General features: G+C 45.3%; 4 protein-coding genes and 1 non-coding gene across 5 annotated transcripts; 3 read left to right on the forward strand and 2 right to left on the reverse strand.

Moving 5' to 3' along the window:
• Positions 1-35: 35 nt before the first annotated feature.
• mal (molybdenum cofactor sulfurase) lies at positions 36-4,155 on the reverse strand. The gene is made up of 8 exons (XM_033473449.2): positions 3,701-4,155; positions 3,469-3,624; positions 3,195-3,351; positions 2,460-3,119; positions 1,406-2,391; positions 1,142-1,339; positions 869-1,083; positions 36-795 (listed from the first exon to the last, which is right to left on the reverse strand). The coding sequence occupies exons 2-8, from the start codon at positions 3,557-3,559 to the stop codon at positions 610-612; spliced, it is 2,493 nt and encodes an 830-aa protein (XP_033329340.2). The 5' UTR covers positions 3,560-3,624; positions 3,701-4,155; the 3' UTR covers positions 36-609.
• Positions 4,156-4,271: 116 nt separating this feature from the next.
• Positions 4,272-4,353, forward strand: TRNAS-GCU (transfer RNA serine (anticodon GCU)). Its single transcript has one exon. It is a non-coding gene; the product is annotated as a tRNA-Ser (tRNA).
• Positions 4,354-7,489: 3,136 nt separating this feature from the next.
• LOC117222021 (uncharacterized) lies at positions 7,490-9,344 on the forward strand. Its single transcript, XM_033473461.2, has 2 exons — positions 7,490-7,594; positions 7,956-9,344. The coding sequence occupies exons 1-2, from the start codon at positions 7,583-7,585 to the stop codon at positions 8,886-8,888; spliced, it is 945 nt and encodes a 314-aa protein (XP_033329352.2). The 5' UTR covers positions 7,490-7,582; the 3' UTR covers positions 8,889-9,344.
• Positions 9,345-10,477: 1,133 nt separating this feature from the next.
• Positions 10,478-11,617, forward strand: LOC117222198 (nucleolar protein 16). The gene is made up of 3 exons (XM_033473781.2): positions 10,478-10,679; positions 10,759-11,083; positions 11,155-11,617. The coding sequence occupies exons 1-3, from the start codon at positions 10,579-10,581 to the stop codon at positions 11,278-11,280; spliced, it is 552 nt and encodes a 183-aa protein (XP_033329672.2). The 5' UTR covers positions 10,478-10,578; the 3' UTR covers positions 11,281-11,617.
• LOC117222197 (uncharacterized) lies at positions 11,089-13,347 on the reverse strand. The gene is made up of 4 exons (XM_033473780.2): positions 12,891-13,347; positions 12,525-12,711; positions 12,259-12,440; positions 11,089-12,178 (listed from the first exon to the last, which is right to left on the reverse strand). The coding sequence occupies exons 1-4, from the start codon at positions 13,026-13,028 to the stop codon at positions 11,978-11,980; spliced, it is 708 nt and encodes a 235-aa protein (XP_033329671.1). The 5' UTR covers positions 13,029-13,347; the 3' UTR covers positions 11,089-11,977.
• Between the last annotated feature and the right edge of the window lie 53 nt (positions 13,348-13,400).

Raw genomic sequence — 13,400 nt, forward strand, 5'->3', positions numbered from 1 at the left:
AACAACGATCAGCTGGTTTTAGGGTTCTCAGAATATTCTATAATTATCATTTTATTAAAAAAAAATATAAATTTGCTTTAGTTATTTTACTTTCTACTCGTTTTTCGTCAAATAAAGTGCAGCGTCGTTTCAATGCTACCAACAACCTTAAGTTTAGAGATTCCTGTATGGTGCGGACAAAATATATATTGTATATAGCTATATAGAACTATATATATAGCTATATAAAACTAGATATATAGCTATATAAAACTAGATATATAGCTATATATAACTAGATATATAGCTATATATAACTATATAGCTATATATAACTATATAGCTATATAGAACTATATAACTATATAAAACTAGCTATATAGAACTATATAACTATATAAAACTAGCTATATAGAACTATATAACTATATAAAACTAGATATATAGCTATATATAACTATATAGAAAAGTGATACAATGTTGTTCATGTACTGCAGATACTAATCAGAATAACTTCGTTTTAGTATGTAGGTTTCATAAGTTCCTCGTGATTTAATTTGTTATGCGTGCAATCGCGTTGTTTGCGTGAAAATAAAATCGTGTAATCGTACTATTTTGTTGACAATGAGGTCACGAGACACTGACGGTATCTCCGATAGTAATTATTCCATCGTCTTCGGATTCTTTGGTCAAATAAATGCCAAACTTTATTTTACCGTGGAATTGTTCGGCAAGAGTTCGTAATGGTTCCGCGGTTTTTATACCAGTTGTTTGATCGATGCAAATCATCTGGCACCGGGTGCAAGGGCCCGTGACCTAAACAAGGCAAATTATTGTATAATACCTCGGCATGAAAACTGATAATCTGTACTTTAATCAGATCACATACCGAAAACTTATTTTTCCCAATGCACACGTATTTCCATTGTGTTTCTGCAAAAGCTTCGCAGCCACTTAACACCATGTTACCTCTGAACCTGTGTATAATCGTGTCCTTTTGAACTTTCGTGTCGGGCACTTTGTCGCCGAGCCACAACACGCTTGCCTTGTTTATCAATAAATATTGAGCTTGACTGGAGAACGATAGATCAGGTTTCTTGTCATCTGTTCACGAAAAAGTTCAGTCAATTCGCTGCCATAATTTACAGAATCTTGATTATACCTTTCTGTTTGGTCTCGCGATTGCTCTGCCTTATGAGCCTCAAATTTGGCAGACCTAATGCTAAACTAAGCCACTCGGAGACCTCTGAACCACAGTCAGTGCCCTCCACTTTGTGTCCGCAGACTCTACTTTGGCATACTTTCCCTTCTACAGTACTTATACAATTATTATATAATGCAATACTTATTGCAGGCATACCTAAAACGTGTTACAATCGTTAGATAGAATCGAATCGATGATATTTACAATAGTTAGCTTATGTACCTGGATAATTCAAATGCATGATTTTCTTTTCTTTCGATATAACCGGCCTCAGCAAACACAAGCTGATATTTTGCTTCTGCGTTAAACAGGTGCCAGAGGATGTAACGATCATCCATTCTCTGTCGTACTGTAAACCTTTGGAGTTCAAACTCCACGATCCTTTGATTTGATAGGCTGCACACGATTTTATCGGATATATGTACAATTCTTGCAACGTACATTTTTTCTTTGCAGTTCCATCGCTGTCCACGGTCACGTTGAAAAATTGCTTGCCAACGATAAATTGGCTCACGTATTCCTTCACGTTTTGTAATTTACTGCTAAGATCGTTAGCATTGTTGTTGTTGTTGTTTTTTGCGTGCCGCGTGCTTTCAACGTCCGTGTCGCGCGGGAAATACTTTTTACGCAAGACTGCTTTGTAGTTGGGCCACCAGTCTGGAATTTGATCCACTTGTGCTCCATCTACAAAACATTCTTTGATCATACTTAATAAAGTCCGTACATCCCCGAACGTGGACATGTATCCGAACGAAACCCTTACAGCCCCTGTCGGTCTGCCGTTTATCAAATCCGCAGCACCCCCGCAAACATATCCCGCGTCATAGTTCCGCAGAACGTCTTCGTTGGACAGTGCCAAGTGCCTCTGGCACGCGCCAGGATTGCAGAAACACCCGGTTCTGAGATGTATCTTGAACAACGCGGCCATGTTCAACACCTCCATGTACCCTACGTATTCACCGTTCGACCGTACAAGATTGAACGCGACAATACCCCCCTGGAAATCACAGTTTTCATAAGCCGTGTCGGCGTACAGTTTTACAACCGGTTTTCCATTACCATGATGAAGCCTCAGCAAGGCATTGTGCACGAATCGCGCAAGCGAGAACACGTGTCGGGAGATTTTCGGCATGGTAAGGGAGGACAATTCATCGAAACCATGCCTCAAGGATGCGACAGAAAGAAACGGCACAGTGCCGTCTTCGAACCTACAAATATATTTATAAATCGATTAAACGAAAGATCCACGCGAGGACGCCGTGAATTTTGATACAACCTTTGACACAAGTTCTGCCTTTTCACATTGAACATCTCGGAGCTCAAGCATACGTCCACAGTGCCGCCGCCATAGTAGACCTTGCGCAGCGTATCCGCGCTCGAGTTCTTCACGAGCAGTGCCCCGATGCCGGTTGGGTATCCGAACATTTTGTAAAAGGACAGAACCACGAAGTCCGGCTTGTAAACGGACAAGTCTAGATCGCTGGTGGACACGAAAGCGGCGGCGTCAAGCAGCACGTACCACTTAGTAGTTGTGTCGGCTGTTACCCTCGACAAGATCCCATCGTGCACGTCGGTGATCCATTTCATGGGGTACTTGAGCCCGGAAAAGTTGCACTGCGCCGGATACGCGAAAAGCGAGTTGCTCTTGTTCCGCGAGGAATTCGCGGCCGGCGGGGACGAACGAAAAATCTGGAAAGCGTCGTCGTGCTTCAAGCAGGTCACCCTCGCTCCCCTGCTTGCGACAACCTCCCTCATGCCGAGGACCGACGTATGGTTGTCCTGCGTGTAAACGAAATGCCCCGCGCCGGCCGAAGCGGCGTTCGCCGGCTCCTCGGCGAACACGAAATTATCGGCGACAAGCTTGAGCGAGGCGGTCGCCCCGGCCGTGAACACGACGGCGTAATCGTCGGAGGACGTGTGAAAATGATTCAACACCCTGGAAGAGAACGAAAGAGCTCGTTGGTAAATTCGCTGGTTTATGTATACGTCCTCGCAGCGCGGGGCGTCTTACAAATATCTCGTCCGCTCTATGACATCCTGAGTCATATTGCTCGCGGTCCCCACGGAATGTGGATTAGCATAAAGCGAGTTATGCAAATCACCGGCGATGTGTTTTATCTGCGAGTCGGAGTATAAAGTAGCGCCCGCGTGGTCCAGGTAGCATTCCTCTGAAAAGCGAAGCAGGTTTTGAAAACAAGGCAGCCTTTTGCTCCCCTCCCGACCGAAGCACCTCGGGGCAAGCATCCGCGCAATTATGCGTTGCGAAAGTGAAACGGGGTAAATACCTTTGGCTCTCGAGAAATTGCTCTCGATGATTTTCGTGGTTTCGTCATCGTACACCGGCGTGTACGTCGGCCCTGCGTTGTTGCTCTCCATGCTGACAGGGAACGAAGAAGACGTTCGAAACAATCGACGAGATCGTCGCAACGTCTGCGCGATGACTATGCATTGGAAAAAAACACTGAGACAGCGGCGGCTTGATTATTACCTAATCTAACGGCAATCGTGATTACTGACCTCATAAATCATGTCATAGCATCCGAGAGCCTTGAGGAATACGAGTCCCAATTCACCGCGTTCACAGCCGGACTGCAACGCTGCGGCGGTATCTGCTTGTGTACATGCAATCGCCTCTAATCGCCAATTGGTTGCAACATTCCCCCGACCGCAACTGGTCTTCGGGACGCCAGCAAAGAGGCGAACGTGATAATATTGTTGACAGACCTCATGTTTATAAATGATCGCAGATAATTGAGCGGCGCGGCTCGCAAATGACCGAGCGACTTTTACGAAACTTTGTCCTCCAGTTTCTCACGTGGAATGCGGGTAATCTCGGAGGAACACTGGTCGTATCAATCGATGGCGCCGGGTCTATGTACCGAGTTAATACGATTACGTAATGCGGCGAGTGTATGCCACTAATCGTGCGACACAGCAGACAGAGCGAGCGCGCGGATGCGTTCCGCGATCTACTGGATCGATAGAGAGTAGATCCTTTCGCCGATTTGCCGAAAGTGAAAGGAGATTCGACGGGAAATATCGGGAGGACACCGATGATCACGAACTTTTAGAAATTACTTTCATATCTGACGAGGTGGCCGAGTGGTTAAGGCGTTGGACTGCTAATCCAATGTGCTCTGCACGCGTGGGTTCGAATCCCATCCTCGTCGAGCTTCTGTTTTGCTATTTTTTTTCCCGCGATTTTCATCGATAATCGCTGCCTCGTGTCGCGTCCCTAAACTACATCATAATATCTCTGTAATAAATAATTTTCCTTCGCTCGAATTCAATCGAATCGAATTTGATTCGTCGCGTGCGGTTTCCGATGAATTTCACGATGACCAATCGTGCACCGCGAATATGCAACATCGTGAAATTGTTCCTACAACTGCCGTCGTTAAATTAAATCGAACTTTAATGTAACGAGAGGCTAGAAGAAGGTTATACAAATAAATGACATGACATCGAAATTGAAATGATCGAAGAACAATGCGAAGTTCTTCGATACCAGAGAGACCGCCCATACCGGACACATGGGGAAGCGAGAACGCGTCACCGACGAGCCCCCAAGAGCTAATTACCGTTGAAAAATTGGTCGAGATCAAGCCTAAGCAACTGCCAAGTGAGCCTCGACAGTCCTAAAAGACCAAACGACGCTGCAAAATCCCTCCACGAACGACGTTACTTCTGCGTTCGCACAGATCACGACGAGTTGCTGTGCTGCTCGAAAGATTTCTCGCCGATCCAAGAGTACCTCCGGATGACGGAGCGGCTCATTGAAAGCAAATCCTTGTCACCTAGAGAATTGGACCTAATCAGAAGCCTGTACGTTCACTATAGGTCCATTAAGGGTTACGATTCAGCGGCTAAGGACATCGATACGCCGCCGAGCATCGAGACGAGTGTTAGAAGTTTGACACCATAATGGTGACCGTAGCTATCCGAGACCGTCGCTAGACAATAAAAGAAATACCCGAATCTTTATCGCAGCCTAGGAGACGCGCCAGCGACGGGGATCCGGGGGAATTTCTTTTCCGGAGAGAGACGTCAACGACGTCGCGAGTACGTTTTTCGAAATCGGAGGATTTCGACCCAAGGAGAAGGCCCGCCTTGACGCTTCTTGGATCGATGGAGGACTTAGAACAGCGTGAAATCGTAGACGACCCTATTCCGGGGAACTTTTGCGATCCAGATGCTTTCAGGATCGACAGCGTCTTCAGCGATTTCTCTCTGCGAGACGCGGGGCACGAGGCGGGGCTGGCAAAGAGAGCCGAGAAATGGGTGGCGAGTCGAAGGTCGGCGGTCTTGGACAACCGGTCGCCTCGGCAGAGTTTCACCCCCAGGGTGAACGGTCGGTCCGATCGAAGCAACGAGACGGAGTCGCCCGAGGAAGGTCGATCGGAACGCGTGAGCTACGAGGATTTCTTTGTCGTTCGTCCAGGAACGCCTATTTAGCACCCGTTCTCCCCTTCCTCACTTTCAGGTATCGGATCGCTTGACGACAGGCGTACCAGGCGACACAACGGAGAAGTAGAAAGTGTCTTTTCCTATGAAAAACCGTGGTACACCGGGTTACGCCATTGCGGATCGCTTCAGGGTTGATAGAAGGAGAAAGAGAGCGCCTCGCCCACGAGTTTCTGCGGGAACAAAGCGCCGCGGGCTGACAGGCCGCGCCGCGACACAGCCGGCGACAGCCACTTTTGTCTAATAATGTAACCAGATCACCGATAACGACGGCCGGCGTTACGTGAAACCGGTGCACGCTAGCATATATGGTTTTATATGTCAGTGCCACAATTCGGAGAAAGCGTGTCCTTGACTGGTTTTACAATATCACGGCCCGGTATTGGTATATGTATCACGTTACATAAACGAAGGGAAGGACACGAAACAAGGAAAAAAAGGTGGCGAATGTTGCTCGTGACGTAGTAGCCACGTTCCCTTTCGCGATCGGGGATAAGCGAAGGTCCCGAAAATGTCTGACATAACCGATTACCGAACACGATTGCCGTTCTTATCCATGCGAAATATTTGCGCACCTTCGACCCTCTGGAAATACAGTAATGTCTCCCCAATTGACGCTCAGATTGTACACAAAAATGGACAATTTGGGAAGAGGAGATACGATTATTCGAGCCTTCGATTCATTTTCATAGTTACGAATTGTCAATTCGAAGGCAATTCGAAGGAAATTCAAAAGCAATTCGAAGGCAATTCGAAGGCTACATGCCATGTTTCGAATGCAATTCGAAGGAAATTCAAAAGCAATTCGAAGGCAATTCGAAAGCAATTCGAAAGTAATTCGAAGGCAATTCGAAGGCGATTCGAAAGCAATTCGAAGGCAATTCGAAGGCCATATGCCACGTTTCGAATGCAATTCGAAGGAAATTCAAAAGCAATTCGAAGGCAATTCGAAAGCAATTCGAAAGTAATTCGGAGACAATTCGAAGGCGATTCGAAAGCAATTCGTGTCACATGCCATGATTCAACGGTCACATGCTTAGTACAGTAATTTCTTCCTAATTCGCGCTCAGATCGCGTACAAAAATGGACAATTTGGGAAGAGGAGATACCAGTATTCGAGCCTTGCAACTCGTTTTTATAGTTACAAATTGTCAACAATTATCAAAACGAGGTGCAAAGTTCGAATAATCGTATCTCCTCTTCCCGAATTGTCCACTTTTGTGCTTCAATCTGAGCGTCAATTAGGGAGACATTACTGTAACTCTGCAAGATATATCTTCCGTGGGGATGATATTTCCTCACCGATATCGTCTCATTCCGAATCTCTTAACAATCAGCACGAAATCAGGACCGCGAAACTAATCGAAATTTGCCGAGAAGAATAGGAGCCTCCGAACGATAAACCGTGACCCCTGTTATCGCTTCGCGAACAACAGGTTTGCGAAATCGCGCGAGTAATCGCCGATTAGAGATCCTCACCGTCGCAACAAGCGTGTGCAACGCTTGACCTCGGTCTCTGAAGCGCGACAGCTGTTCCAGAGGATAAGTCGCCAATCGACGATTGCATTTTAACGATGCATCGGGTCGAATGATTTATGGAGTGGATCCCGTTGTTGCACGGGCCCGGTCGGGCCCGGGCGATCTTAATTGCGCCGGGTTACCACGCCTGGAATTCGTCCATGTCCCCTTTAGCCCGGCTATCTTTCTCCGGCGCGGGGCTTTCTATCCTCGTTCCTTAATGATCCAACAACAACAGAAAAAAGGAGCCTGGCGGTAGTGTTTCCCTCTCCCCCGGGCCAGGTGTGTCCAATCGCATCGGGAGACAGTGGCACCCAAAAATTCGATTGATCCCCCTGCGATCGCGGCCGCGTATAAATAGTGGGCCTTGCCGCAGTTTTAGCCAGAGCCGAGCAACTCTTTCGAGCAAAAAGCAAAATGGCATTCAAGGTAAGGCTCGCAAAGCGAACACCCTCGCGGTTACAGGCTGCTGCGCCGGGTAATAAAGCAGCGAGCAAGCCGGGACACTTTGAACTTGCTAGGAGACATTAACAATCTCCGGCGAAACTTCTAACGGGGCCAACTCTAGCTTCTGCCTTGGACAAGGTCCTCCGACTCCTCGGTGTACACAAAAGATTCGCCCGTGTTCGTTTCACGTTCTGTTCTATTCGCGATCTTACATTTGAATCGGACGCCGCGAACTTGCAGCGGAACGATAGAATTCCCTCCTAGACTCAATTTTCGGGACTGTCGCGGTAGGCAAATCGCTGGTAAAGTATTTGAAAAAACTAACGTACAAATTTGTCCTTAGTTTGTAGCATTCGCAGCCTGTTTGGCGGTGGCCCGCGCCGGAGGACCAGCAGCGTACGACATCGCGACGGCGTCCGGAGACCTGAGCAGCGTGGGCTTCAGCCAGGAGTCGACGCAGAAGGGTTACGCGGGTCAGAACGTGATCTCCTCGTACTCCAGGGCCGAGGATAGCGCCCACTCTTCGGTCCGTGTGAGCAGCCACAGCATCAGCAACGACGGCTTGTTGAACTACGACGTTCACCACGCCCCGATCGTCAAGGCCGCCGTCGCCGCGCCCACCTACCTCGCTCCGAGTGCTCAGCCTCTGATCGCCAAGGCCTACGCTTCCCCGTACAGCTACGCGGAAAGCGCACCTCTGATCACCAAGGCCTACGCCTCCCCCTACAGCTACTCGGCAGGTGCTCCCCTGATCGCGAAGACCTACGCTGCACCGGCTGCACCTCTCCTGACCAAGGCCTACGCCGCACCGATCGCTGCTCCTCTCTTGACCAAGGCCTACGCCGCCCCAGCGCCTCTCCTGACCAAAGCCTACGCAGCCCCGGCTCCTCTTCTCGCCAAGTCCTACATCTCCCCAGCTGCTCCTCTGCTGGCCAAGAGCTTCGAGTACGCCGCCCCCGCCCCGATCTTCGGTAAGAGCTACGAATACGCTGCCCAGGCTCCCCTGTACGCCAAGAGCGCCCTGATCGCGTCTGCTCCAGCGTACGCTACGTCCTACGCGTCGTCTCCTCTTCTGGCTAAGTCCTACACCGCCGCCATCGCCCCAGCTCCTCTTCTGACCAAGACCTACGCATCCTACGCGCAAGCTCCGCTCCTCGCCAAGTCCTACGCTGCTCCCTTCGATTACGCGCCGCAGGCTCAGCTGATCTCCAAATCCTATGCTACACCCTTCGCGCACACAGAGTTCAACGGACTCGGCACCAACTACTCCTGGTAAACTAGATTCTTCCAACTGACCCCATCGCACCCTACTATTAATTTTTTCGGAGTTCCCTTGATATCCAGCTAGCGTTTCGAGCCTAGGCAGCCTGAGTCCGATACTCCCGAGTCCTCTCTTCGAAGGAGAGATCGAAGCTGCTGCGCTTTCAGCGAAGCTCGCACTGTACGGAAGTTCGAGGAACTTGGCTGCAAAGCGCGCAGCGCCGAAAGGGCTAATGGAAGGTTCCGGCTTGAAACGATCCGTGTAGATAAAATCAACCCAACTTTCTCGCGCACTCATTGTTCGCTCCGTTTGTCCATGCCTAGACGTATGCGTTTATGCGGTTTTAGGTATAAAATATTCTATATGTGATCACTGTATGTATACTATCTGTCCACTTAAGTTCGCCCGGATAAATCATCCGGGGAACATTTCCTCTGTGCATCGGTAAATAAATCTTAATTTTTTAATTAATCTTAGCCGTACTGTTTACCCTCGCCTGTTTGCCGTTCGCTCGCGGGTCGCGCGAAATTATTGCGGAAATATATTATTATATTATTATTATTATATATCATATATTATATAATATATTGTCGCGAAATATGCAAATCGAGCTGACTTTTCAATAGGTTCGTGATCAAATATTCGCACGTTTCATTTATTGTTTCGATGCCGGTATGCTTTTGCAGCTTTTCCGTTGCTTCGTTGCGTGCGTTTCGGTATTCATTAAATCGCGGTGTTTCAAAGAATAGCACCGAACCATGCCGCGTTGCTTCGTAGTACATAAATTACCGTAGTTCGCGAACCTTGTCTGCATTGTTCCCGTTGCGTTCGCGCTGCGAACTATTAAGTTCGTTCCGGAATAAACAGAAGCACAATTAGTCGAAGTTGCCGAGGGTAAATTTATTTCGAACAAACAGTGGACTCGTTTCCATATCTAGAAGATGAATCGTGCAGCGGTATCGTTGCGGAATGATATCTGCGCCGAAACAAAATGGAGGACGCCTCCTCGGGGAATTAGGAGAAATTAGGTTTCGCGAAGCAGGATTTCTCCAGCACGAAACGACCACAAAAGATTTGTTTTCGATCGATCAGGACGCATGAATAGTAAATAGGGACAACGTGACACAATCGTCGACGTGCCCGAAATCCATTATGATTTCGTGAAAAGACATGCTGGCACGTCGCAGCTCGAAAGAATTTGTTCCCCGAAGCTAGGAGGACGATTTGCATACAATGAACGATTGTCGATCGGGCATGGATTCCTACCAAATCCAGAATTATGTCGACACGACTCGCTTCCTCGGAACAATCGGCTTTCAACGATCGAATGTTTCCTATTGTGATGCATTTCGGTGTCAAACAGGCAACTATTTTTAAACGAAACAGGTTCTCCAAGGAGGAATTTCTTCCCCGACGAGAAATACATTGGACTGCGACTTTGAATAACGAATTTACGCGAGTTCGCGAATAGGACAAGTTTCGTTGGCGATCATCGCTAGGACCTAGTGATTTGTTCTAGGGAAGTTCTGGAGATTTATTTTTAAATAGGGAAATGCACACACTTTGTGGTGTCTACACTGCAGGAAAATATTGATTGCTCCTGATTCGAGCGTTCACGCATGGGTTTGAACGACCGAGTTACATGCTACATACATTGCATACGATTGTTGTGTAGTAAGACACGTGGTGACTCGGCAGCGTCGAAATGACGAAAATTCGAAAGGTAAAACGCAAGAAGAAGTTTCGCATGAATGTAAACCGCAAGAGGCTCAGGAACAAGCTGAGGAAAATGCCGAATATTTCCTGGTGAGTATCGTAACCAAAAACCATGATATTTTGACATTGTTTTTGAGCGATTTTCGATTTTCGTGATTTTTGTTTACAGTCCTCAGATAAAGAACTCGTGGGAGGTGACCATGTCCACTAGGACTAATTTGAAGCAAATGGGACTGACTTACGACCCAAACGAGACATTGAAGATTCCAAATGTTAAATGGGATCTGATTAAGGATGCTAAATGCAAGATCGTCGAACCCTCAGAAGGTGGATGGCTAGAGGAAGAGGATGTTAATATGGAGCCCATGAAAGGTCACGTTGCCAAAGAATTAGAAACAGAGGCTAGGGCGCCTAGAGAAAAATTGTTCAGGCTACCGAACAGCGTGGTAAACTTTCTCACCTACTTAATGGACAAACACGGAGAAGATTACAAGGTATCTCTTGTTTAAGGAAATTTATTTAATCATTGACAAAAGTGTTTCTTACTTCTACGTTGTCTGTGTAGGCTATGGCACGGGACAAGAAGAATTATGACCAAATGACATGGAAACAGATACGTGCTAAAATCAAAATGTTTAAGGGTATTCCTGAGCAGTACAACAAGTACCTTGAAAGCAAAAATGCTCAATGATAGGGTTATCATTGTATTTGTTTAAAAAAAAAAAGTTGGTTTGAAGTACTTGTTTATATGTATATAAAAGAGACCGCTGTTACAAGAAAGTTGTTGCTCGAAGTGCAAGAAATACGGACATAAACAAAAACATAGATTAAAAGATTATTCGAAAGTGAAGGTAGATATTTTTTATATCACTTATACAATACTATACATTGATTATCATTAAAATAGATCTATATTTTCATTTTGTATCGCCCCTAAACATTTAGTACTTTGTATATCAGTAACAAAGTCAGTGTATAATTTGCATTGTATATAATTAAAATAAAAAAATATGACAATGTTTACTGCAGCCTTGTAAAATAAATAAATAATTTATTAAATAAATATATATCAGTGAAAAGACCAATATAAAAAGTACAATAAGGATTCATGATTATGAATAGACGCTTTAATGAGCAATACTTAAAACCTGTATTTTTATTTCTATGTATTTTTTTTTTACGTAATTTCAAGATTTTTTTTCATTAATTTCATTCCGTACGAATCATTCGTGACCGTTTTTAATCCGCGTGTAAGTTGAGTGCAATTGTACCTGTTCGGGCAAACTGTCTCTACTTTATTTCCTTAAACTATTTGTTCTTTTTTTTTTAACGTATAAAGTACTTTTCTTTCAACACATCAAATAAACAGTTAAGAAATTCCCTTAAGTTTAAGTTGCCATAGAGAATATTTTTTTCCTAACTGCATCCATGGATTCATGGTGCCAGTTATATTCTGTTGTCTCTGTTGACTTCTCAGGTAGAGGTCTTGTTTGACATCCCATTATTTCTACTTTGTGCTTCTGAGGAGAAATACTTAACAAATCTAAGGCCTTTTTGACCTCCTCTGGCCTCAGGGCGTTAGAACAATCCTGATTTGCACATACAAACATATTAGCTATCACAATCAAATCATTACAGAATTGCTTTTGTTCGTTCGCTTGAAAGTTACCTGTTTGTTAGCGATTACTAATATTGGTACACTGTCCATTCTCACATCATCTAACAATTGTTTTAGGGTAAAAGCAGCCAATGATAATTTCTCTGTATCAGATGCATCTACTACAAACAACAAAAGATCTGTGTCTTGTAGGAAAGCGGCCCAATACTTTCTTGTGGCTTCTGCACCTCCAACTGATAACAAAATGAAACCGGTCTTTTATAACTACCTTACATTAAACTTCTGTATGCCGACAAAATTAAAAGAAGGATACATACTGTCCCAAACATTATAACAAAATGATCCATGTTTTATTCTATATACAGAGGAACCCTGTGTGGGTTTTGGAGGAACAGTGTAACAACTTTCATCACCATTTGCAACACTAATTTGATCTATAATAGAAGTTTTTCCAGCTCCATCTAAGCCCAATACGACCACCCTTTTTTCGTGAGTGTCATCAATCTATAAAGACAAAGTGTGACAATAACTAGTCCGTGTTTTCACTCGACCTAACGACATCGATTCCTTCGCTAGCAACTCAAAAACAATTAAGAAAATCAAATAATCGCGGAGAATTAGTTCGCGAAAGAAAGCCGTTCTCTACCAAAAACCTTTCTCGCTCATGAGTGAAGCTCTCTAACCTTGGACACCTCTTCGAAACCTTCGTCTATTGTCAGAAGCTCTCGCTTTTTCCAGTATCGGTACGCGATGTATGTACCGATACAGGCGCTGCCAATCCAAAGTAGCTTCTGGCTGTTTCGAAATACATTTCGTACCATTGTTACTCATATAAATATCTCTGCTTAGAGAAAAACACCGAATGTGGACCACTTTCTCAGATTGTATTCTCTTGTGTTAGCACGTTATAGTACGCGTAAACACATTACCGTGCATCTCAGCATCGTTTAAGACATGTATGTACATATATATTTCTGATGAATACTGCGGGAGCCTCGTGAGATATATTCAGGAAAATATAATCACGTGAATTGCAACAAATTACAATAATGAATCCCACTATCAAAGCGACAACTTCACAATCCTTTATCAACGTGGTACTACTGATAAAATATGCACAAAGGTTGGGAGTGGAACCGACTCTCCCGTGTATCCTGCGAATTTTGCTAATCTACAGGTCGTTTCAATCGAGA

This window comes from Megalopta genalis, chromosome 3 (assembly GCF_051020955.1).
Source record: "Megalopta genalis isolate 19385.01 chromosome 3, iyMegGena1_principal, whole genome shotgun sequence".
In the NCBI taxonomy this organism is placed as follows: domain Eukaryota; kingdom Metazoa; phylum Arthropoda; class Insecta; order Hymenoptera; family Halictidae; genus Megalopta; species Megalopta genalis.

Bases quoted from the DNA above. Each gene is read 5' to 3' on its own strand.
- mal (XM_033473449.2), bottom strand. From the start codon at position 3,559: ATGGAGAGCAACAACGCAGGGCCGACGTACACGCCGGTGTACGATGAC. The intron at 3,352-3,468 runs GTATTTACCCCG...TTCGCTTTTCAG, and splicing joins CAATTTCTCGAGAGCCAAAG to AGGAATGCTACCTGGACCAC. The intron at 1,340-1,405 runs GTACATAAGCTA...AACACGTTTTAG, and splicing joins CATGCATTTGAATTATCCAG to GTATGCCTGCAATAAGTATT.
- LOC117222198 (XM_033473781.2), top strand. From the start codon at position 10,579: ATGACGAAAATTCGAAAGGTAAAACGCAAGAAGAAGTTTCGCATGAAT. The intron at 10,680-10,758 runs GTGAGTATCGTA...TTTTGTTTACAG, and splicing joins AAAATGCCGAATATTTCCTG to TCCTCAGATAAAGAACTCGT. The intron at 11,084-11,154 runs GTATCTCTTGTT...TTGTCTGTGTAG, and splicing joins AACACGGAGAAGATTACAAG to GCTATGGCACGGGACAAGAA.
- LOC117222197 (XM_033473780.2), bottom strand. From the start codon at position 13,028: ATGGTACGAAATGTATTTCGAAACAGCCAGAAGCTACTTTGGATTGGC. The intron at 12,441-12,524 runs GTATGTATCCTT...TTTTGTTATCAG, and splicing joins TTGTTATAATGTTTGGGACA to TTGGAGGTGCAGAAGCCACA. The intron at 12,179-12,258 runs GTAACTTTCAAG...TGTGCAAATCAG, and splicing joins TAGTAATCGCTAACAAACAG to GATTGTTCTAACGCCCTGAG.